Consider the following 23,719-nt stretch of genomic DNA (forward strand, 5'->3'; position numbering starts at 1 on the left):
TGCTAAGCCAGCCCCTGTTGTTGATTTTCATGAGGAGGCCTCCTCACGTGCTATTGTGAATCATTGGATATAAAACTTTATTGCATATCTAAATTTTAATGTAGTCTAATTTTTAATAATTTGTAATATTGCAAAATAAAAGAGTAAAATATCACAAAAATTGCTATAGAAAAAAAATGTTTAAAAGTAAAATGCTCAGCTATTGGATGGATCACAGGGCCCCCAATGGAGGAGCTAGAGAAAACACCCAAGGAGCTGAAGGGATCTGCAACCCTATAGGTGGATCAACAATATGAAGTAACCAGTACCCCTGGAGCTCGTGTCTCTAGCTGCATATGTAGCAGAAGATGGCCTAGTGGGCCATCACTGTAAAGAGAGGCCCACTGGACTTGCTAACTTTATATTCCCCAGTACAGGGGAACGCCAGGGCCAAAAAGTGGGAGTGGGTTGGTAGGGGAGTGATGGGGAGGGTATGGGAGACTTTTGGGATAGCATTGGAAATGTAAATGAGGAAAATACCTAATTAAAAAGAAAAAGAAAAAAAACAACAACAACAAAAAAAAGTAAAATGCATTGATAAGTGGTTATACGGTGTCTTTTTTTTTTTAATAATTCACTGGAAAAGGTAGGTGATAATCTCAAGTTATACCTAAAAGGAAAGTTTTATTACAGGGATAACATTCTGACATGCACTTATGAATAAACAATATGAAGAGCAAGCAAAAAATTGGGTAGTTTGCCTAAAGCAGGCCTGGGAAAGACTGTTTTATCAAGTTGCTAACTGTATCTTACAATGTGCATTCATGTTGCATCTTGTTCTCTGAAAGCAGCACTTTGTATCACATTGGTTGTGTTGCATTAGTGTTGAGATGAGGTACATCAAAGTCCTTTTGTGTTACTATTTCTCATTAGAGGTTTCTTCCATTTGTTTTCTAGGGCCCACATATAGCTTCAGTTACATTAGCTGCTTATGAATGCAATTCGGTTAATTTCCCTGAGCCACCCTATCCTGACCAGATTATCTGCCCAGATGAAGAAGGCACTGAAGGAGCCATTTCTTTGTGGAGTATCATCTCAAAAGTTAGAATTGAAGCCTGCATGTGGGTAAGATCTGCATTTTCATATTTGCCTAAAACTAACCTTGCTGTCTTGATATTATGTCAAACCTTCTACAGTGTGATCCACAAAGGCCTACCCAGTAAAGATTTGGGAAGCCACTTGCTGCAAACTTCCAAGGCAAAAGACTCTTCACTAAGAAGTTACAGAGCTGTATGTGGTAGCATAGCATATGCCTGTAATCTCAGAACTTTAGAAGCTGAGACAAAAGGATTGCAATTTTCCAAGGGCTAGACTAGTCTGCTGGAACAACAACATTTAAAAAAAAAAAAAGTAGTCACATATTTCACTATAGATTAGACACTGTGTGTGTTCTTAGAAAATGTAAATGTATTTCATTTTCAGCATTGTTGGTGAATAGGTCTACCCTTTCTCCGTATAACCTAGGCTTCCATGGTGCTGATTTCAGACTGTGATTGTGTAGTGATCCTGTCTTTAGTTGTCCTAGTCATTATCCTGGTATTTTACTTAAGTTTTCTTTAGGAACTATTTTTGGGGGCAGCATTTCAATGTCAGATATGTTTTATCTTGATTAGATTTGATTGTTTTTATTTAAATTCACTTAAGTGTTCCTCATCAGTTTGTTTAGGTCATAAAGTTTATATTTCCTTAAGATTTCTTTTCCTGGCAGTTTCTTAGGAAATAAAAGCACATAAAAGGTCATATAAAAATCTTCCCTCCAGGGCCCATGAGATGGGTCGCTGGGTAAAGGTTCCTGCTGCCTGGGCTAGCATCTCAAGTTTAGTTCCTGGAACCCACATGGTAGGAGAGCAGCACTTCCCATATGTTGTACTCTGCCCTCCACAGCAGGTAATAATACATAGACACAGCATACATGCAAGCATGTACATATGGACTGTAGATAGAAGCACATGCAAATAAGGATTAAAAATGCAAATAACTTTTAAAAAATTCTTAATTCTGCCTTTAATCTGAGCACTCAGCAGCCAGAGGCGGGAGATCTGAGTTCAAGGACAACCAGGGCTATACAGAGAAACCCTGTCTCTAAAAGCAAGCAAAATAGCCAGGCGGGGGTGGCGCAGGCCTTTAATCCCAGCCCTTGGGAAGCAGAGGCAGGCGGATTTCTGAGTTCAAGGCCAGCCTGGTCTACAAAGTGAGTTCCAGGACAGCTAGGGCTATACAGAGAAACCCTGTCTCAAAACAAACAAACAACAGAGCAAAATAAATAAAATAAAAATAAAAATATTCTTAATTCACTAAAGCAGCAGTTGGTACCATAACTTAGAAGAAATGTTTTTTTTTTTATTTTTTTAAAGTATGGGCTGTGTTTATGTTTATGAATATTTTTTCTGCCTATATGATTCATATCACTTATGTACCTGGTATCTATGGAGTGCAAAAGACAGTCTCAGACCCCCAAACTGAAGTTAGGAGCCACCATGTAGGTTCTGGGAACCGAGCCCAGATCCTCTGGAAGAGAAGTATGTGTTCCTAACCAGCACACCTTCTCTCCAGCCGCGGAGGAGACAGAGTTGTTAAAGTTATATATTAGTGCTTTTCTCCCTCACTGATGGTCTGGAGATCACACGCTGGGCCTGGTGCCTGCTAAAAGCAAGCACTCTTCCACTAAACTACGCCTCAGCCCAGCAATTACATTTTGCTTTGAAGGAATTATAAAAGACACGCCATATGTTGAGTTGTTGGTTATGAAAGGCAGGAAGACTTGTCATGTTTCCTGTTGCTCTTTTATAAACACTGGAGACAGATTCATTATGTTAGTTGTATGTTTTATAGATCCAAGGAGATTATCATGAAAAATTATTATTAGAATGACAGAGAATAAAAGAGGCTATCTATACAGTTTCTTATTTTTGTTCTTTTAAAAGTTATTTGTGGGCTGGTGAGATGGCTCAGCAGGTAAGAGCACCCGACTGCTCTTCCAAAGGTCCTTAGTTCAAATCCCAGCAACCACATGGTGGCTCACAACCATCCGTAACAAGATGATGATAATGATGTAAAGGAAAGTAAGTGGCTTCCAAGATGTAAAGAAATCGGTGCAGAATGAATTGATAGCAGAAATATAATCTGGTGCTTAGGATGATCACATGACTCTTCTAATTCCACATCCACATAAATACCAAAAGGAAATGACAATTATCAGACCCTTGAGCTTCACTGTTAATAGTACTCTCACAAAAGTGAAAAGTGGGACAGCAACCTGTTATTCTTAAATAGATGAGTGAATGAATGAGTGAGTGAATGAATGAATGAACAAGATATGATGTACATATACACAGTAGAATATGACCGAGCCATGACATTCGATACAGTTCCTTCAGTTAAGTGCTAAATATAGATGACCATTGAAAATACTGTATTAGGAGAGGTGGCCCAACAGTTAAAAGTCCTTGCTGCCCACAGCTATCCTTAACTTGAGTACGAGAGGATCCCCCACCCTCTTTTGGTCTCTGTGAGTAGCAGTAAACATGTGGTACGCAGTCATACATGTAGGCAAACCACTTTACACATAATTAAAATAAATAAATTAAAATGGTCAGCAGAGGAAAGTGTGTCTGAAAATTCCACAGTAGAACCCATTATTTTGTGTGCTAACTTAAGTTGTTTTAATTAATGCTTAATGAGAACAAAGCTTCCTCTTTTTTTAGGGGTTTGTGTGTGTGGTCACATGAACCTGTCTAGGTTGTGGAGGGAGCCAGAAGATGGTGTAGAGCTGGAGTTACGTATGGTGTAAGTCACATACAGTGGGTTTGGGAACTGAACTCTAGCTGTGGGCTTAACTACTGAGCCATCTCTCTAGCCCCTGAGTATAGAGTTTCTATTTGATAAAAAATACTAAAAGCAGTCAGTGAGTTGCTTAACGTTCTTAAATACAGTGAATGTCAGTGAGTTGTACATTATTAGTGGCACACAACTCTTAAGATATCAACAGCTCCAGGGTTTGGAAGCATGATTTAGAATGTACTGTGTCCTTGATTCCTAGAGATTACCTAATTTTATTGCTTTTGATTTTGTATGCACTTTCAGGTTTGTTGGTTTGTTTTGGCTTGGGGGGAGAATGTCTTAGTTGATCTAATGATGTCTTGCTTTAAAGTTTTTATATAATTTGTAAATTAAAGCATTCTTATAGATTTCACTATTGTGAATATGTTGTATCAGAAAAGCTGTTATCAACTGAGATGCCCTTCTAGACTTCACTATCTTTCAGAGTATGTTAAACAGCAGGTGTCATTTATGTCCTTCTAGTTACTGCCTCACTCCCACCTTGTTCATCTGTTCTTTGGAGCACATAGAGAGAATTGTTTCATAGATTAGATCAGTCAGGTATCTTTCTGGTTACATCTGTATAAGTGAGTATTGCATTAGTGCAACAAATACTTGAGATGAAGAGAAAGGGTTATTTTGGCTTACGGTGTGGGAGTTCTAATCCATAACTACTGGGCTCCATTTGGAGCCTGTGCTGGATGGATCTCACTTCACAGCATGTGAGAAACAAAAGGAAGGGACTGAAGGGATCTAGGACCTTCCTATAGGCCTCCTTCATCAAGGTTCCACTCACCACCAGCACCACCACCCACCCCCTGCCCCTGAGTCCCAATAGTCCCAACACAGGGCAAATCTTTTCCCTTACGGCTCTTTAGAAGCCACTCCAGGTCCATTTGGAGTAAGGAGGGAGCAGTCTGTTACTGGGCATATACCAGTTTATGCCATGGTAGGGATCAAACCCAGGGCTTCAGACATGCAAGGCAAGCACTTTACTAAGTAAGCTAAGCCTTAGCCTTATATAATTACTTTTAAAAGCTATAGAAACCCGAGTCCTCAGTGCCTTCTTTGGGGTAATAACTTTTCCATGTAGAATGTAATGTATTTTGAGAGCCTGTCTGGCTGAGTATATTTCTTTAAAATTTTTTTCGTGCAATAGTTGAATGCTGACATGATTTCCATTCTTTTATGAAAAATACGAAGAATTAAACTACAGAAATCAATATGATCATTTAAGACCCTGACGTAGCTCTTGATTTCTTTTCACTCCAGTATGTCACTTCCTTACTAGCTTTAAGGGAATTTGTCACAGGTTTGAATTGGATGATTGCTTCCAGAATTGTCAACAACCCATTTTACATTTGACCTTTGAGAAGTTCACCTTTTTAACTAAAGTGTTGTAATGAACTGTCCTTCTTCTTTCTGTCATGGAAAAGCTGAGCTTTGTACATTGGTAGTCGTGTAGCTAATGAGGTTTATCTGAGGTGTGATCATTGCTAATCTAAAAGTTTCCCTGAAGTGTAGAGAGAAATCTAATGTACTTAATGTACTTTTACCAAAGGTCAACTAATATCTATGTTCACCTGTCTTGGCTGATTCTGTTGTCTTAGAGCAAACCCCACACATTTTATAACTTAAAAAAAACAAAAACAAAAAACCTTGTTCATTGATTAAAAGAGTTTGTCAGATAGTCCCCTGGTCTGATTTTACTGGCTTTATTCAGGTTTGTGTAGTTTGAGCCTGTTCCTCTGTTCCCAGTGTTTCCTGGGGGTTGATTCATTGAGATCCTTCAAGTTTATGGGCTTTCTGGTTTTTGTTTTCATTTTTTTTATTGAGACACGGTTTCGTTATGTAGCTCTGACTGTCTGTAACACACTCTGTAGGCCAGGCTGTCCTGGAACTCACAGAGATCCAACTGCCTGTGCATGTAATCAAAGATGTGCTCCACCATGCCTGGTGGAGTATGTTTTAAACAGGAATAACTTTGTGTATTTCTGTCACAGGGTAAAATAATGTCTTTTTTGTGACATTAACACTTGTTATGGTAATCCATTATTTAGTAGTACCTATAAAAATAGTAATTACTGTTCCAAGTATATTATTTTTCTTTATTAGTTAAAATACCCTTTCTCATCTGAGACTGTGTCTTCCTCTGCTGTCCAGGTTGTGTCTTCAAACTCCTGTGCCCTTTTTCAAGCCCCTCATGAGCAGGCTTAGTCATGAACCTCCATGCCCTGTTTGCAAGACTTTCATAGGAAAGATTTCCTCATCGCTAAGTTGGTTGCTGGGATTTAGTTCATATATGAAAATAAAAGCAAATATTTGATCCTTTGCACTTTAAATTTTAATGGTGTTTCTTGTCCTTCAGAGTTGATCAGCATTAACTTTTCTTGTTTCTTTTTCTGTGCATACTCCTGACCTTCCTACTCCTTCTTCTCTGTTTCTCTCTTCTCCAAAACAGATTTACTTTGGAGTACTTAAACATGTCCTTTTTCCGAGTTCTCATTTCACACCTGGAAAATGGATTTATATTTGGAGACTATTGGTTCTACATACTAAATACACAACATTTTTAGATTTGATAATGTCCTTCAAGGATTCTTTTTAGACCAGGCTGGTCTCAAAGTCAGAGATCTGCCTTCCTCTACCAGATAAGTGCTGGGATCAAAGTCATGTATCACCACCACACCTGGCTCTCTGCCATTTAAATTCTTTTATCATAATGTATATGTGTGGAGATGGCACATGTGAGTACAACTGGTCGCAGAGGCCAGAAGTATCTGTCAGATTCCCGGGAGCTCAAGTTTTCGGTGGTTGTGAGCTGACCCATGTGGCTGCTGGGAACCAAACTTGGGTTTCTACAAGAATTGTATGTCCTTTTAACCTCTGAGCCATTTCTCCTGTGTCTTCAAGGATTCTTTATTTATTTATTTATTTATTTATTTATTTTTGGTTTTTTCGAGACAGGGTTTCTCTGTGTAGCCCTGGCTGTCCTGGCACTCACTTTGTAGACCAGGCTGGCCTCGAACTCAGAAATCCGCCTGCCTCTGCCTCCTGAGTGCTGGGATTAAAGGCGTGCGCCACCACGCCCGGCTCCTTTTTCTTTTTTTAAAGATTTATTTATTTTTATTATATGTAAGTACACTATAGCTGTCTTTAGACACTTCAGAAGAGGAAGTCAGATGGTTGTGAGCCACCATGTGGTTGCTGGGATTTGAACTTCGGATCTTTGGAAGAACAGTCGGGTGCTCTTACCCACTGAGCTATCGCACCAGCCCAAGGATTCTTTTGAAGACATTTAGAGCAGAGTGGGCTGAAAGAGTTAAGTTTGCCTTGTATTCCATTCACTGTTACTCAGGAGGACCAGGGCTGGCTGGCTAGCTCAAAGTGAAGGTTTTTCCCGAGACTGTCTCTGTCATATTATGGCCTATCTGGTATTTACGCCACTTAAGCCTAAACCAAGTTTCTGATTCTAAACTTTGTTTTTATCTTTATGTCCTGAACTGACTAAGGAAAAGCAACAATAACAAACCCTTCTCTTCAAAACCAAATCTACAAAGTGACTGAAATATGAATCACTCTGAGAAAATAAGACACCTTTAAATTTTATCATAACAATTACCCCATCCTATTACTGAGGATTTGGGGGGCCACTTGACTGTAATTTTTTTAAGGCTCTGTTTTTTAAATGAAAAGAAGGCAGGAAAGAAGAGAAAAGGCTGTTCTGAGATTAAAACATCTGAACTGACCTAGAGAATTGTAATCAGCTTTACTGGGACTTTTGGTGCTTGCCTGGAGAGTTTTGTTTTGTTTAGTTTTTGGAAGAGAATTTACTTTGTAGCTCAAGCTAGCCAAAGAAAATCAAACTTCTGATCTTCTTGGCTGTGGCTTCCAAATGATAGGGATAAAAGTGATGGAAGCATTAAGAGAACCCCAGAACCTAAGGAGAGATGTTAGATTGAGCCGTTTGTGTGCCAAGGAAAGTCTCACCGTCTATTTATTATCTTGTCTGCCTCACAAGTCAGATCAGGGCTGGGATTCAAACCCTGAAACTTGGACTTGTGTAGCTTATGTAGCCGGTTTATCTCAAAGCTTTTGGAAATATAGGAAAATATAATCTGATCTATTGTGTTACTGCTGAAAACTGAACTTCATAGTGAGTATTTTGCTTTTTCACACAGGGCATTGGAACAGCCATTGGAGAGCTGCCTCCATATTTCATGGCCAGGGCAGCTCGCCTCTCAGGTGCTGAACCAGATGATGAAGAGTATCAGGAATTTGAAGAAATGCTGGAGCATGCAGAGGCTGCACAAGTAAGAACACAGTGGGGAGGTGGAGCTCTAATCCCGACTCACGGTTATTAAGGTGAAGGGTTAGGAGTTCTGTGTGAAAGAAAACTGCCAATGTAAAACAACGCCACATGTGACCTAGGACAGGATATGCAGAAATACTGAAGGTAAAAAATGACAAATCAGGACTAGGGATAGAGGTTCCAGGTGCAACATTAAACAGCACAGGTGGGACCCTGGGTCCTGTCCCTAGTACTTCGAGGAGGAAGAAAAGCCTAGACATACTCTTTGTCAGTGGGTTTTCCTCAAACAAACTAGTAGCAAGAAGATACAAAGCTACTTTTCTCCTCCCAGGAACTGATAAATGTCATCTGTGTGTTTCAAAAAAGTGTGTGTGTGTGTGTGTGTGTGTGTGTGTGTGTGTGTGCGTGTGTGTGCGTGTGTGTGTGTTCGTGTTCATGTGATCGCTCGTGGACATGCCTGCCTGCCTCCCTGTGTATGGGTACTCATACTCACCCAAGGATTCTTGTATGTTACTCATTGGGTTTTGTTTATTTCGTGAGATAAAGTATAGTTTTGTAGCCTAAGATGACCTTGAACTCACAAGGATTGTGCAGGACAACTCTGGCTCTCTCTGGTTGCCATTTCCTCCTTGCGAACAGCCTTGGGACTTCATCCTCATGTGCAAACAGTGCTTAAAGGACTGGGGTTTGCTGAGAGAATGTAACATTGTGTAATGTTCTTCAATAGCTATGAACATCTGAAACTAGAAAGGCTTGTGTCAGTATAAGTGACCGTATTACTTTCTTTATAGAGATTAAACAATTCAAATTAGTCTTTCTTTACCTTTGAATGTTCTAGAAAGTATCCTCAAAATGGGCAGGGTAAACCAGAATGGTAAAAACCTAAATTCAATCTGTGTGACAACCCCAGTGTTACAGGTTGGTTGTTTTACTCTTAGGAAACAGGAAGATGCCTCCGAGATTGACTAACTTAAGGGTGGCCTTAGAAAACACACAGATGAAAAGGAAGCAAGGCAGTGGCCGCTGTATAGTGTGAACCTGTCTTGCCCCCTCCCTCGCCTGTTGTACCTAACTTACCTCTGATGGCCGGGGTTGAGAATTTTGCTAACTTCAAATACAAGGAAACAGAAACTTAATAAAGTAATCTTGTCTCCAAAAGAAAACATCAAGCAGGAGGAATATGGGAGAAAAAAGAAAATAATTTCCTACACTTGGTTTTTGAAGGCATTTTCAGGTGTTTTCAGGCATCTGGTATTGGTATTGAGAGTGCCAGTGCCCTTCTAAGTCTTTAGTTTTTTGTGTTTGCTTATGTAACTCAGGGGTAGGAGTAATGCATGCCATTGTGCCTGTGTGGAGATTAAAGGGCAACTTGATTACCTTCCACTGTGTGAGTCCAGGAGTTCAAACTCAGTTCTCGGGCTTGGTAACAAGGACACTTAACCAGCTGAGCCATCTCACTGGCCCAAAAAAGGGTCTCTTCACCAGTTAGGCAAAATTGGCTGGCCAGGAGCTCACCAGTTAGGCAAAATTGGCTGGTCAGTGAAGTCCAGGAGCCTCTTGTCCCCACCTCCTAGCACTGGGATTGCAGTCATGTACCACCACACTCTGCTTTCCCGTGAGGCTGGGGAGCCTCATGCTGGCAGCAAGGACTTTGCTGGCTTTACCAGTTGAGCTATTTCCCCATCTCCGGGTTATTTTTAAACAGGAATTGTTTTATTGTCAGTTTTCTGATGAACTGAATAACAAGACACCTTACTAATAGTTTCCATCCACCCTGCTCATGGACATGTTGAGTGTCCTGTCTCTATGGAACACCTTTCCAAGCTAGTGTCCATACCACTCCTGACATTGGTTAGCAGCTTATTGCCCTTGAAAAACTCAATTTCAAAAACTCATACCTGGAAACTAATAAAGTAAGATGTCAGACTTGTTTTCTCTTGTGTCTGTAGTTGGAGTTCTTGGATACTCCAGCCACTTAGTCTTTCTCTCCCCACTGGGAGAATGATAATCTCATGTATTTCTTATGGCCCTGATCATTTTTGTTACTTTTGACTGGCTCTTTTCTAATTGGACTTCATCTATCTTAGATGAGATCTATCTTATTAGATGAGATGGCACATAATACTTCTGATAATTATGAGGTTTGCGCTGGTTTTATTCTTTTTGGCTTTATGCCAGTAATTACAAACATGGTTTTAGGATAAACTATACACTTTTTACTCCTTAACTTCATATTTATTAATCTTGGAAGTGAAGAAGGCAAATTATATGCATTCCTTTTTTTGTTTGTTTGTTTGATACAGGGTTTTTTTTTCTGCAGCCCTGACTGTCCCAGAACTCTCTGTGGAGACCAGGCTGGCCTCAATCTCACCTGCTTCTGCCTCCTGAGTGCTGGGACTAAAGGCCAGCACCACCACTGCTTGACTTATACATTCTATTTCATGCTCTTTAAATCAGAAATTACTTACCTATGTCTGCTGCTGCTTGCTGTGCTGAAGATAAATCCAGGGCCTTGTTCATTGCTGTATCACTGAGCTACATTCCAGCCTTGTACTCTTAAGGACATTATCCTTAAAATGCTTATTCAAATCACAGTTATAGATACTGCCAATTACCATACAAACTAGAAAATACGTGAGTAAAATAATAAGAAAAATATTAGCTCATACGTGAATAATTTACCTTGCCACATTGTGAAGTAAAAATCCCTGGTTTGGTTTGTTTTTCTTTTGTTGGTTTGTTGTTGTTTGTCTGCAATTTTGAGTTTCAGCAGATTAATTCTCATCTGCATTGACTGGCTATAGATTCTGAATGTGTTGACACGCAAACAAATTGCCCATGTGTAGCGCTTGTTTGATGAGTTACACTTTCTGGACAAATGGCCATGGGTGCAGATAGTATGGAGCATGCCTTGTTCCTTTGACCCAGGTGGCATTAGTGAGTGTGGTGTCTGTCAGTGTGCACAGCTGGAGTTGCCATCATGACAGATTTCTAGATTTCTTTGAATATATGAGGGCCAGGCTTCCTGAAGGCCCCTTCATGTTTTGTGAATGTTGATTGCATGTTCTCCGATCACTACCATGTTGATGGCAGAACAGCCCTTCTTATTGCCTCCTTCTTTGTAGGAGCCATTCTGCTGGGCACAAAGGGAAACACAGAATCTGACTGTATTACCCGAATCGGACCCAAACTCTGGACTTCAGTGAGCCTCCTGCTTTCTCTTAGTAGCTGGGATTATTCCCCTGTACCTGGCTTATCCCTGATTTGAGTAAAGAAAACACACTCAAGAATACAGGGTCAGTGGAAAACTTGAAGTGCTAGGGGCTGGAGAGGCAGATCAGACAACACTTCCCGTTCCTCCAGAGGACCCCAGAGCAGTTCTCAATACCCACACTGCGTATTTTACGGCCACTCATAACTCTAGCTCCAGGGGATCTCATCAAGGCCAGCCTGGGAGAGATACCAGGACCCTCTCTCAGAAAACAAATGTGAAATGAAATCTTTAAACATGAAAATAACTCTATATATGATGGAATGTAGGTTCCTAACTTCTCTTCATAACTAGTTATTTTTCTGACACTACTTACAAACAAATTTCTTTTTCTATGGTACTAGGGATTAATGCAAGCGTGCGCATGCTGAGTGAGTTCCCTTTCACTGAACCCTATCCTCAACCTTCTGCTTTTATTCTGAGATGATGTCACACTAAGTTGCCCTGGCTGGCCTTCAGTTCACTGGGCAGTCCTGGCAGGCCTTGAGCTTGCTGTCTTCCTGACTCTGCGTAGCTGGGATTATAACCTTGTACCACCAGCCTGGCTTCCATGGGGCTTCCATGTCTCACATTGTGGCTAATTAGTTACTAATGATGTATTCAAGACATGCTAGTCTGATATGCCTTCCCGAGTGCCTTCTTGATGGTGCTTTAAAAGTTCTTCAGTAATCACAGCAGAATGATTACAGTGAACTAGAATTTGCTCATATAGATAAATGTAAAACTTCTAGTTTGATAGGAGCTGTAACTGGGAAGAGTGGATTAAGTAGAATTAAAACAGTAAGTTAAGTAAAATGAATACCAGCAAAACATTAATTAAAGATTTCTGAAATAAGGTTTTACATTTTTTTATTCAATTCTTGAAAGTAAAGTACTTTAGTGGCATAAATTTATCAGCAGGATGTCTAAATAAATCACACTCACAAACACGGAACCTTGGCACCGCCTGCTTGCTTTGCTATGTGCTGTCCAAGTGGGTTAAAGGGAACATAGATTTTACTGAGAAATTGATGTTCAGTAAAGTGTTCATGACACATATTTCTGACTCATGTTTAAATTTCATGTAATAGTTGTTTTCAGAGAAAGAATGATAAGTGTTGATTTATATTCCAATTCCTTATAATTACCTCATTTATTTTGTGAGTTCTGTATTGATATTAGCCAGTATTTTTCCACTAAACTGGCTTCCTTTTGCTCTTGACATCCTATCCTGTTCTTTTTCTATATCTGTGAGAGATAGGCGTGAATACATGTAGCTTCCTATGGCCTTGAACATCTAATGTTTGAAAACTTAAGTTCTAAGCCAGACTGGTAATGTTGTTTAGTGACTCTGCTGATATTGGGGAGGTGAAACAAAAGGATCACAAGTTTAAGGCCTACCTAGGTATCTTAGTTAGACCCGTGTTCTGATCATGTTTGTATCTTTTGTTCCTGGCATCTATAACCTGCTTTGTAATTATTTATTTTTATTATATAGGCATTTTGCCCCTGTGTATGTCTATATACCACATGGATGCCAGGTACCCAGAGAGGCCAGAATACAGCATTAAATCCCCTGGAACTAAAGTTACAAAACATGTTGAGGCGTCAGATAGGTCCAGGGAATTAATTGTAATCTGGTCCTCTGGAGGCGTGGCCAGTGCTTTTAACCACTGAGCCATCTCTCCAGCCCTCATCTGTAAACTTCATTGTCATCCTCATAGTTACCTCAAGTTAAAATCTGACCAATCTTTGGTTCATTCCCCAGGATCAAGGAAATAAAAATATAACTAGGTGGTACTCAGCAGTTGAGAGCACTAGCCTCTTCCAGACAATTTGATATCCATTGCCAACACTCACGTGACTGCTAACAACCATCTATAACTCCAGTTCCAGGAGAACTGGCCTCCTCTGGCACTGTATGGGAGCGGTGCACAGATATACATGCAGGCAGAACTCCCCCTCCCGCCCACCCACCAGATGTAATCATACATTGTAATCCCAGCGTTGTGGAAACTGATGCAGGTTGCCAATATGAAGCCTACCTGTGATACACAGTAACACACTGTCTAAGATAAGTTAATGTAGTTTTTAAAATGAAGGCTAGAGGGATTACTCCATGGTTAAGAGCACTGGCTACTCTTTCAGAGAACCCAGGTTTAATTTCTAGCACCCACACAGTAGTTCATAACAGTCTATTAATTGCAGTTCCTGAGGATCCAATACCCGCTTCTGGCCTGCAAGGGATCTGACACAAAAGTGGCACACAGAAATACAGGTGAACTAGAGAAATGACTCAGTGGGTAAGAGCACAGACTGCTCTTTCAAGAGGACTCCAGTTCAATCCCCAGCACCCATACTGTGTCTCACAACTATATGTAACTCCCTCTAGTTTCTGGCGATCCAACACCTTCTTTTAGCCTCTTCACTTACCAGACACACAGATAGTGCACGTACATACATGTAGGCAAAACACTCATACATAATAAAATAAGTAGATTTTTTAAAAGAGAAATATATGCAGGCAAAAAATTGAAAAATAATAACTCTAATATTCAGTCACTTACATTTCTCCCTGGCCTCCCAATGCCAGTCATCCCAGAAGCTGATTGACTTCCACAGCATTGTCACCATCTCCCTCCCCTTTGTTTCTGAATGACTGGTTCAAACATGTCTCAACAATGCCTACTCAACATTTCTAGTGGATTCTTTTAAACTATTTATTTATCTATTTATCTATTTTATGTATATGAGTGCTCTGTTTCCATGCACACCAGAAGAGGGAGTCAGATTCCATTACATATGGATGTGAGCCACCCTGTGGTTACTGGGATTTGAACTCAGGACCTCTGGAAGAACAGTCGGTGTTCCTAACCACTGAGCCATCTCTTCAACCCTCTGGTGGCTTCCTAGTTGGCTTGCTCTTTACTGATTTTCACCCTATTTTTCCCCCACACTATCCAAAGGAAAAACCTTTACTAAACAGTACCCTGCTTGTGGAATTCTAATCATCAAGGATGGAACTCAGTTGGTAGAGTGCGTGCCTAGTGCTTACACAAAACACCTGTAACCCATCACATAAATGGTAGACGGAGCAGCACAGAAATTCATCTCAGGCTATGTAAAGTTTGAGACAGCCTGGACATTGCCAGTCCCTTTTTCAAAAGAAAAAAAACTTGACTATTCAGAAATATTTGGCTTTTTCTCAAATTGTATATAGTGTGAAATCCAGTCTGTATAACAATTTACTTGGCCCAAACCCACAAAAACAGTCTTTTGGCTCTTTAACAGTTTTTTATATGTTACATTGATTTTGTTGTTTTGGTTGTTTTGCTGTTTATTTGCTTGTGTTGATGCTTTGTATGGAACCTAGATCCTCGCACCTGCTACGAAACCCTTCTACCGCTGAGCTGCACTCCCAGCCCAACATTGATGGTTTTCAGTTGGATAGAATACCTGGTTAACACATGTTAAATCCTTTTAAAACAACGAGCTCTGGAATTTTTCAGTCCAGAACTTGCTGTTCTTAGTAAATAAACCGTGATGATTTATTAAACTTGTAAAAACATTACCGCTGCTCTGATGAAATCGAATAATGTGATGAAGCTCTTTCTTCTCTCTCTGCTTGCCAGGCTCTTGTGTCTGTTCATCTGTATGTGTCCCCTTGCTCATTCCTACCTATCAAGTTCCTGTACTGCAGCTTCTTCAGTGTTTCATGTCATTGATAGGAGAGTTGATTGGAATTTTTGTTGGTGGTGGTCGGTTGTTTGTTTGTTTGTTTGAGAAAGGATCTTACTGTGTAGGCTTGGCACTCAGTATGTAGACTGAGCTGGCCTTGAACTCACAGAGATCCATCTGCCTCTGCCCTACAAATTTTGGGATTAAAGGCCTGAGCCAGGCTTGATGTTTTTAGGTCTTACTGAATAGCCAGGGTTGGCTTTGGACTCAGAGTTCTTCTGCCTTAACTTTCCAAGCCTTGACAGTACTGGTGTTTGCTACCATGCCTGGCTAGGGCTGGGGCCTTCCCTCCCAAAATATTTTCTAAATTTTGTTTTTAGTTTTTTATTTAATATGTATTTGTGTTTTCCCTGCTTGTATATATGTGCTCCATTTACATGCCTGATATCCTCAGGGGGTAGAAGAGGACTTTGGATCCCCTAGGACTAGAGTTATGGTTGATAGAGAGCCACTGTGAAGGTTCTGGGAGTCAAACCAGGTCCTCTGAAAGAGCAGCAAGAGCTCGCTCTTTACCACTAAGCCAGCCATCTTTCCAGCCCCTGGAAGTTTTAATCCATATTGAATAAAACAACTTTTGTGGCTTAATGATAGTATGCTTAAGCATGCTCCAGGGTCCTACTTTTCATCACTATCCCCACCCAATCGCTAAAATTGAGGGCACATGGAAATTCTTACAGTAATTTGTTGGTTCTCTATGGTGTATAAGCAAAGACGGGGAAATTGTGAAGATGTATTAGAGGGTAAGGGCTATGCTCACTGGTAGAACAGTTGCCTAGCCTGTGCAAGGTAGAGTCTGAAACATCAGGTAGCTCATTGTCTTGATATAGTCAGTGATTATTTTGTGTAGTTTTTATGTGTATAACTGATACAAAAGGAATGCTGCCCATATTTACTTAGAAGAATATGTTTTGGATAAAATTGCTATCTACTAGATTGCCTAATACCATCTGTGGGAATGATCTACCATTTGCATATTTTTTAGTGCTGGGTTGATGACTTTGTAAAATTTGCTGTTTTATTATTTGTTTTGATAATAAACACTACTGTGTTGTTTTGTATTCTTGCTATTAGAATGTGAAATGTGAAAGTCTAACTTCACCTTTTAGTAGAATGCTATTTTGTCTCTCCATATTTGCTCTAGTTAGCTTGTCTTTTCTGCTGGGCATCACTTGTGAGTGTTTACTTCTCCCTGCCCTGGAGTGAACCTAGGCTTGGTACATTTTTACCGCTAAACTGTATTGCCCATCCTCGTGCTTCATTTTGCGTTTGGTTTGGTTTTGTTGAGTTGTCCCAGCTATCTACCTGACTCAGACTGCCAAGCAGCTGGGATCAGATGCCTGTGCCACTAACTCAGACTAGGTAAACTACTTACCTCTTTAAAGACTAGTTTAGGGGGCTGGAGAGATGGCTCAGCAGATAAGAGCACTGGCTGCTCTTCCAGAGGTCCTGAGTTCAATTCCCAACATCCACTTGGTGGCTCACAATCATCTGTAATAGGATCCGATGCACTCTTCTGGTGTTTGAAGAGAGCAACAATGTACTCATATACATAAAATAAGTAATTCTTAAATAAATAAAGACTAGTTTATAGGTTTTTGATTTGTCTTATTTCAAGAGAATTCTCTTTAAGCTAGCAGTATTTAAATTAATCAACATTTGTACGTTATATATTAAAACTAAATGCTCATACTAAGCATATATAAATTTAAGGCTAAACGGATTTTTTTTTTTTAACCTAGTAAGATTTTTATTCTTTCAGAAATTTCAATTTATTTGCATTAGTGGGGGGTGGGGGACAAAAACCAATCTTAAAACCAAAGGTTATCATTTGTTTTGACAAACTCTCATGACCTGTGCCTTTTCAGTTTAGACAACGAAAGACATTTTTCCTTTCAAAGAACAAGGTGTAAATGAAGGATTCTTTTGACCTTTGTTGATAATGATAGAACATTTGTTTCATCATTTGAGTTTGGCGATTATGGGAAAGCATTTGATAATGGTCACTTAGACACTCAACCAAAGTGCTTCAGCATTCCATTTATGTTCTGTTTGTTGAGCACATTTTCCTGTGCGTGTTAGCAGTTGGATATGCCAGGTCAGTCAGTGCCTGCTGGGTTTTCCCCCTATGAAGTATCTGTTCTTTTTCATACAAAGATTTTATGAAAGAACTCATGGTATAGTATAGATGATTTGAAACTAAACAGGGGTCATTTTCATGTGTTTTTTATGTCATTTGTTGCTGGGACCTGTTTTTGACTCCGTTGAACCCTTTGCTGGTTGTGGTTTGTCTGGCCATCACATGACTTCTCTGAAAATTCCCCCTCCTCTTCATTTCCAGTAAACTGTTTGAGCAGGCGTGAGTCAGAGTGGAACCAGCTTCCCTGTAACCACAGGGCTTGTTGAAGAATTTGTCAACGTGGACTCTAGAGGGTTTGCATTAAGCTTTGCAGCACCGACTATGGTTTGTGTTGTGTCAGTTCCTGGGAAAGGCTTCCTCCTCTCAGGATCTTTTGCTTATTTGCATTAAGTTAAACTGATGAAGTATTAGAAATGCTCATTCTAGGCTCATTCGAGGCCTTGTCATGTGGATCTCCTTTCAGATCCAACCACCCACACACACCCAGTGGCATTCAGGATTTTGTTGCTTAACATCTTTATTTTTATTTTAAGTGTGTGAATGTTTGCCTGCATGTATGTATGTGTACCATATTTGTGAAGAGCTCAGAAGAAGTTATTGATTGGAACCCCTGAACTAGAATCGTAGATGGTTGTGAGCTACTAAGTGGGTGCTGAAAATTAAGCCTAGACCTTCTGCCAGAGGGAGAGCAGCCAGTGTTCTTAACAGGTGAGCCATCTTTTCCTTAAGTGGTCTTTTAATGAGAATTCATTATAGAATATCTCAACTATTGGGACAGTTAAGTTTGAGTACCGAAGGAAGAAAGGAAAAGGAAGAAAGGAAAGGTGATACTTAGACTGTCTAGTGGGGCGTAGAGAGGTGGCTTAGTGATGAAGCATGTGCTGCTGTTACAGAGGGACCCACATGTCAGGTCACAGCTGTCTAACTCCAGTTCCAGGGAGAGCCAGCAGAGGCACCTGGTGCCTATATGGCACTCAGACATGCATGCAGGCAAAGCATCCATACACATGAAATAAAATCAAAAAAAAATAATGTTCAGTAGTTGTCATTTGAACACTCAACATGACTTAGAATTTTTCATGACTTCTTTTGTTGTCTCAAGAAACTTTTTCTTAATACTAAATTGTCCTTTGGCCATTCCCATCCCCAGATTTGACCGTTTCTTGGTTTTCTGACTCTTCTTCTATTTAGTTGTATAGCATTAGTGGAACAGGAAAGATAGTTGTGGCTTGATGCAAGCCTCAGAATGGATGGTCACTGGGAAGGAAGGCTGGCTGTCTGCTCCTGGTCTATTCCTGAGTCCTGCTCTTTTCTGTAAGGCAGTTTATGCCTCAGCGGGTGGCACTGAGAGGACAGCTCTCAGTCCACAGTGGGATTCTGATGCTGAGCTTGGGTGATGAGGTTTGTGCAGCAAACTCTTGTACACTCTGACAGACTGAGTGGATCTCACTAGCCCTTGTTTTGGCTTCTGAAACTTGGATCATTTAGTCCTATGCCAAGATTACAGGCATTTACCACCACCATGTAAGACTTGCATGCTCATTTCTGATTTATCAGTCAGGCTTATTTTATTTTATTTTTTTTATTTTTTTTTTAAAGATTTATTTATTATATGTAAGTACACTGTACCTGTCTTCAGACACACCAGAAGAGGGCATCAGATCTCATTACGGGTGGTTGTGAGCCACCATGTGGTTGCTGGGATTTGAACTCTGGACCTTCGGAAGAGCAGTCGGGTGCTCTTACCCACTGAGCCATCTCACCAGCCCCAGGCTTATTTTATTATTTATTTATGCATATGTGTACACACGTGGGTTGAAGTGCTGGAGAATGCCAGAAAAGGATGTTGGAGTTGGAGTCACAAGCCCAGCATGGGTGCTGATTTTCTCCGGCTTATCTTTTTACAACAAAGTACACGCTGAAGAAAATGTTCTGAAGAGACTAGAAAATGTCTAGTTTTCTAGACATATAAAATTATGTTCTCCTGTACTCCTTAACTCACAAGATAAATTTAATTTTTTTCAGTTAACATTTAATTTTAATAATACCTGTTATGTTTAAAGAATCAACAACACACGAGGAAAAGTCTTCTGTGAAATTTAATTTTTTAAATTCTGTTTGTTTTAATGATGAAGCAATTCTAATTGAAACCATCTGATTTTCAAATAAAAATAAGAGGTTAATACAACCCAGTCAGTAAGAAAGAAAGCACAGTAAGTAATATTTAAGGTTTTCTTCTTAGTTTGCTTTGGAAATTGGAGTCGAATGGTTTTGTTTTGTGTTTGCTTTGTTCTTTTCTTCTCCACACCTGTTTACGGTATGAACAGAAGTGAACAGTGGGTAAGCATTATGTTACCCTTGTTAGCTGGTTTACAGATGGTTGCTTTGCAGGTTTAGTATTTCAAACACCTTTTGTAAAATGTTCTAGAAAGTTCCTTTTCATTGAAACTTGGACTGTCAGGCTATATCTGGCTCTGTGTGTTTGCTGGATGATTTTTATATCAGTACCATATTGCTAATAAATGCAAGCCCTCTCCTGCTCTAATTGCTAAGCCCTCATGGGAGTTGTGGCTCAGGTTCAGAAATAAATGGTAGGAAGGACAGTGGAATACCTATTAACACTCATTTCTATAGCAAAGCTTTGTTGATTTTCAATTAGCCAGGGGATGTGATTTGTCATGAGAGATTTGGAAGGTTTGTTTTTTGTCTTTATTTGTTTTGGGTTGTTTGTTAGGCATTATAGGAATGCTTTTTATTAGTTTTCTTTCCGTTTTTCCTGTTTTTAATCTTGGCATTTAAAGTCTTGCTGACTTGGTATTTAAAGTGTGTTGTTTACTTACTCCTTAGCTTGCATGCACACACATACACACACAGAGAGCAGTATGCAGCCACATACCACATAATGGCATTTCCATCTGTGACAGACCTTGTAAACAACAGTTGCTCCGTAAGAATATATCACCTGGTGTCATCAAATAAACCCATTCTGGGGTGTTTGTATTATATAATGATGCAATTGACCAATTAGACATTTCTCAAAATATATCTTCATCATTAGGAAATGTATGTCTATACTTAACGTTTCTTTGTCCTGTCCCCATGTCTTTGGTAATTTTAAGTGTTTGAGTTAGCATATTATTAATTGTATAAAATAATGGGTTGCGTTACTTTTATCTGCCCTTGTGGTTTGGGTTTTGGTTTTGAGACAAGGTCCTGCTGTATAGCCTCGCTTGCTCTGTAGGCTCCTGCTGGCCTCACTTAATATTTTTTCTGCCACAGTTTTCCCTAGTCCCACTTGCTTCTGCCCCGTGTGCTGGGATCAGAGGTGTATGCTACTAGGCTCAATACCCTCATTCTGTATCAGGCTACATTTTCTGTCTATGGCTGTTTCATAGCTTAGTTTTCAAAGCTTTAAGTGCTTAAGCTCATCTGAATAATTTTGACCTTTCCCCGCACTGACTGTCTGTTACTGTTGTGTACTGTTGTAGAAGATTCACTAGTATATGTTGCCTTGGTTGTTTTAGAGACGGGTTCTTTCCCTGTGTGGTCCACAGTAGTCCTGTACTTGCAGTCCTCCTGCCCTACCCTACGGTAAACCAAGGTTACAAGTGCACATCCTCCCAGCCACTGTGCATGGGTGGGGTCTGCATCTCTCTTTGATTCCAATTCGAAAGTGAGTATTTATACTAACTTATTTATAACAAAAAGAACAATGAAATTACTTTAGGGCTGGTGAGCTAGATCAGCAGGTACAGGTGCTTACTATAAAGCCTGGTGATCTGAGTTAAATCTCTGAGACCCATATGGCGAAGAGAACTGACTCTTTAAATGTAATTTAAAAATGTATTTTAGCAGGGCGGTAATAGTAAATACCTTTAATCCCAGCACTTGTGTGGCAGAAGCAGGTGGATCTCTGAGGACAGCCTGGTGTACAGAGAGAGTTCCAAAACAGCCAGAACTACACAGCAAAACCCTGTCTTGAAAAATAAAACAAACAAAAAGGTATTTTAATCTTTTTCCAACCCATAATAAAATTATTACATACAAATCTTTAAAAACCTTATGCAACAAGTGCTTTACAGATTCAACCATCATCCCCAGCCCCACTTTTTAAAAGGAATTTGTTTATTTTTATTAATGTATGTTTGAGTATGTGTATTCATGTATGTGTGCAAGTGTCATGGAAGTCAATGGAAGGTCTTAGATCCCCTGGAGCTGAAGTTACAGGAGGTTGTAAGCTGTTTAACATGGGTTCACAGATCTGAACTCTAGTCTTCTGAAAGAGAACAAGCTCTCTTAACCTGTGCCAGGTGTGGTGGGACACATCTTCAATCTCAGCATTTAGGAGACAGAGGTAAACATGTCTCTGTAAGTTTGAGGTCAGACTGGGTCTACATGGAGAATTTGAGGCAGCCAGGGTTAAATAGTGAGACCCTGTTTCAAAGAAACAGAACAAACAGAGTATTAAGTTAGAGTAAGCCAGACATGGTCAGGATACTACTGTGATCCAAACACTTAGTGGGTGATGCACCAAGACCCAACAGGTTTACACAAGGTTGGGTTATGCAGTAAGACCCCATCCAAAATAACAGGAATAGTACTTGTAGGAGATACTTGGTTTGGTTTGGTTTGGTTTGGTTTGGTTTGGTTTGGTTTTTTGAGACAGGGTAGCCCTGGCTGTACTGGATCTTACTCTATAGACCAGGCTGTCCTTGAATTCACAGAGGTCCACCTGCCTCTACTTCCCAAATACTGGGATTAAAGACATGTATCACCACTGTGTATTATTTATAATTATCTCAGACTGACAACTTTAGTATTATACTCACATTAGAACAAATTGTGGTATGTTCGTACAATAAAATAACACATATCACTTTAGCAGTTTGGTTACTCCACATTCATTAACAGCGTAGAAGAAACACTAGATGTAATGTAGAGCTAACAATGCCAGACCTGCAAGAGGACATACTGCAATAATCCTGTTCTCATTAAGCTCAAAAATAGGAAAAGCTAAAACTGTAGATCTAAACATTCAGGAGGGTAATTGCTCTGGTAAGAGGACTGACTTCCTAGAGTAATGTTCTGTGTCTTATCTCAGTGGTAATTAACACTTTTATTTTTTTATTTTTGCGGGGGGGCGGGAGGGCGGGTTCAAGACAGGGTTTCTCTGTGTAGCCCTGGCTGTCCTGGAACTCACTTTGTAGACCAGGTCTCGAACTCAGAAATTCACCTGCCTCTGCCTCCCAAGTGCTGGGCACGCTGAATGTGGTGGCACATGCCTTTTATTTTGATAAAATCTATCAAAATGTATATTTTTAATTTGTATAGTGTACATTTGTTCTGTCTCCATTTAAAAAAGAAATCTGTATGAGGCAGACATGATATCACACATTTTTAATCTCAGCACCCAGAAGGCAGAAGCAGGCAGATCTTTGTGACTTTTTTTTTTTTTTTTTTTTTTTGAGATCAGACTGGTCTGTGTAAAAAGATTCAGGATAGGGGCTGGTGAGATGGCTCAGTGGGTAAGAGCACCCTTCTGCTCTTCCGAAGATCCAGAGTTCAATTCCCAGCAACCACATGGTGGCTCACAACCATCCGTAACGAGATCTGGCGCCCTCTTCTGGAGTGTCTGAAGACAGCTACAGTGTACTTACATATAATAAATAAATAAATCTTTAAAAAAAAAAAAAAAGATTCAGGATAGCCAGAGCTACATAGAGAGACTCTGCCTTTAAAAAAAAAAATTGTATATGTGTGGTATATACATGTGTGCAGGCAAGTGCATGCACACCCCTGTATGTGTGCTGGGGGCCAGAGGAAGGCACCAGATATCCTGGCTCTATCACTTCAGCCCTGTTTCTTTTGACAGGAGGTGTGTCTGTGTGTGTGTGTCTCTCTCTCTCTCTCTCTCTCTCTCTCTCTCTCTCTCTCTCTCTCTATGTGTGTCTCTCTCTGAATCTGGAGACTGGTGAACAACAGGTCCCAGTGTACTCTGTCTCCCACAACACTTGGGTTATGAATCTTCATGGCTTTGCTGGGCTTTCCCAGCCTGGGCTTTCCACTCTGTCTTGCTGCTTGCTCAGCAAGTACTCTGACACACTGCCCTCCTCAGCTCAGCTCCTGTACTTGAGTTTGGAAAATATTTGAACTGCCTATTCCTATGCAAAAGTAAATTTGGTAACACTTTACATCTGTATGCCATGGAAGCCTGATTGTGATTAACAGCTTCCTATTTTAGCACTTGAAATGTTTTGTTCTTCATTGTAAATTACATATAACATTTTTTTTCATTTTTTTTAAAGCAAAGCCTCACAATAGCAGGATTACAGTGTATGCTACCACATATGCCCTCACATGATTTCTGCATATTTATGTATTTATTTGTGCGTGTACTTACTGTCAGGGAGGATGCATACAGCTT

General features: G+C 40.0%; 1 protein-coding gene across 1 annotated transcript in view; it reads left to right on the top strand.

Moving 5' to 3' along the window:
- Positions 1 to 23,719, top strand: part of Vmp1 (vacuole membrane protein 1) — a 99,148-nt gene that overhangs the window by 39,328 nt on the left and 36,101 nt on the right. Inside the window, exons 6-7 of the mRNA XM_021177042.2 lie at positions 937 to 1,104; positions 8,040 to 8,171. Of these exons, the coding sequence (XP_021032701.1) occupies positions 937 to 1,104; positions 8,040 to 8,171 (300 nt within the window). The remainder of the gene's footprint in view (positions 1 to 936; positions 1,105 to 8,039; positions 8,172 to 23,719) is intronic.

Source organism: Mus caroli, unplaced genomic scaffold (genome assembly GCF_978045245.1).
Source record: "Mus caroli unplaced genomic scaffold, Mus_caroli_1 scaffold_13, whole genome shotgun sequence".
NCBI classification, from domain to species: Eukaryota; Metazoa; Chordata; class Mammalia; order Rodentia; family Muridae; genus Mus; species Mus caroli.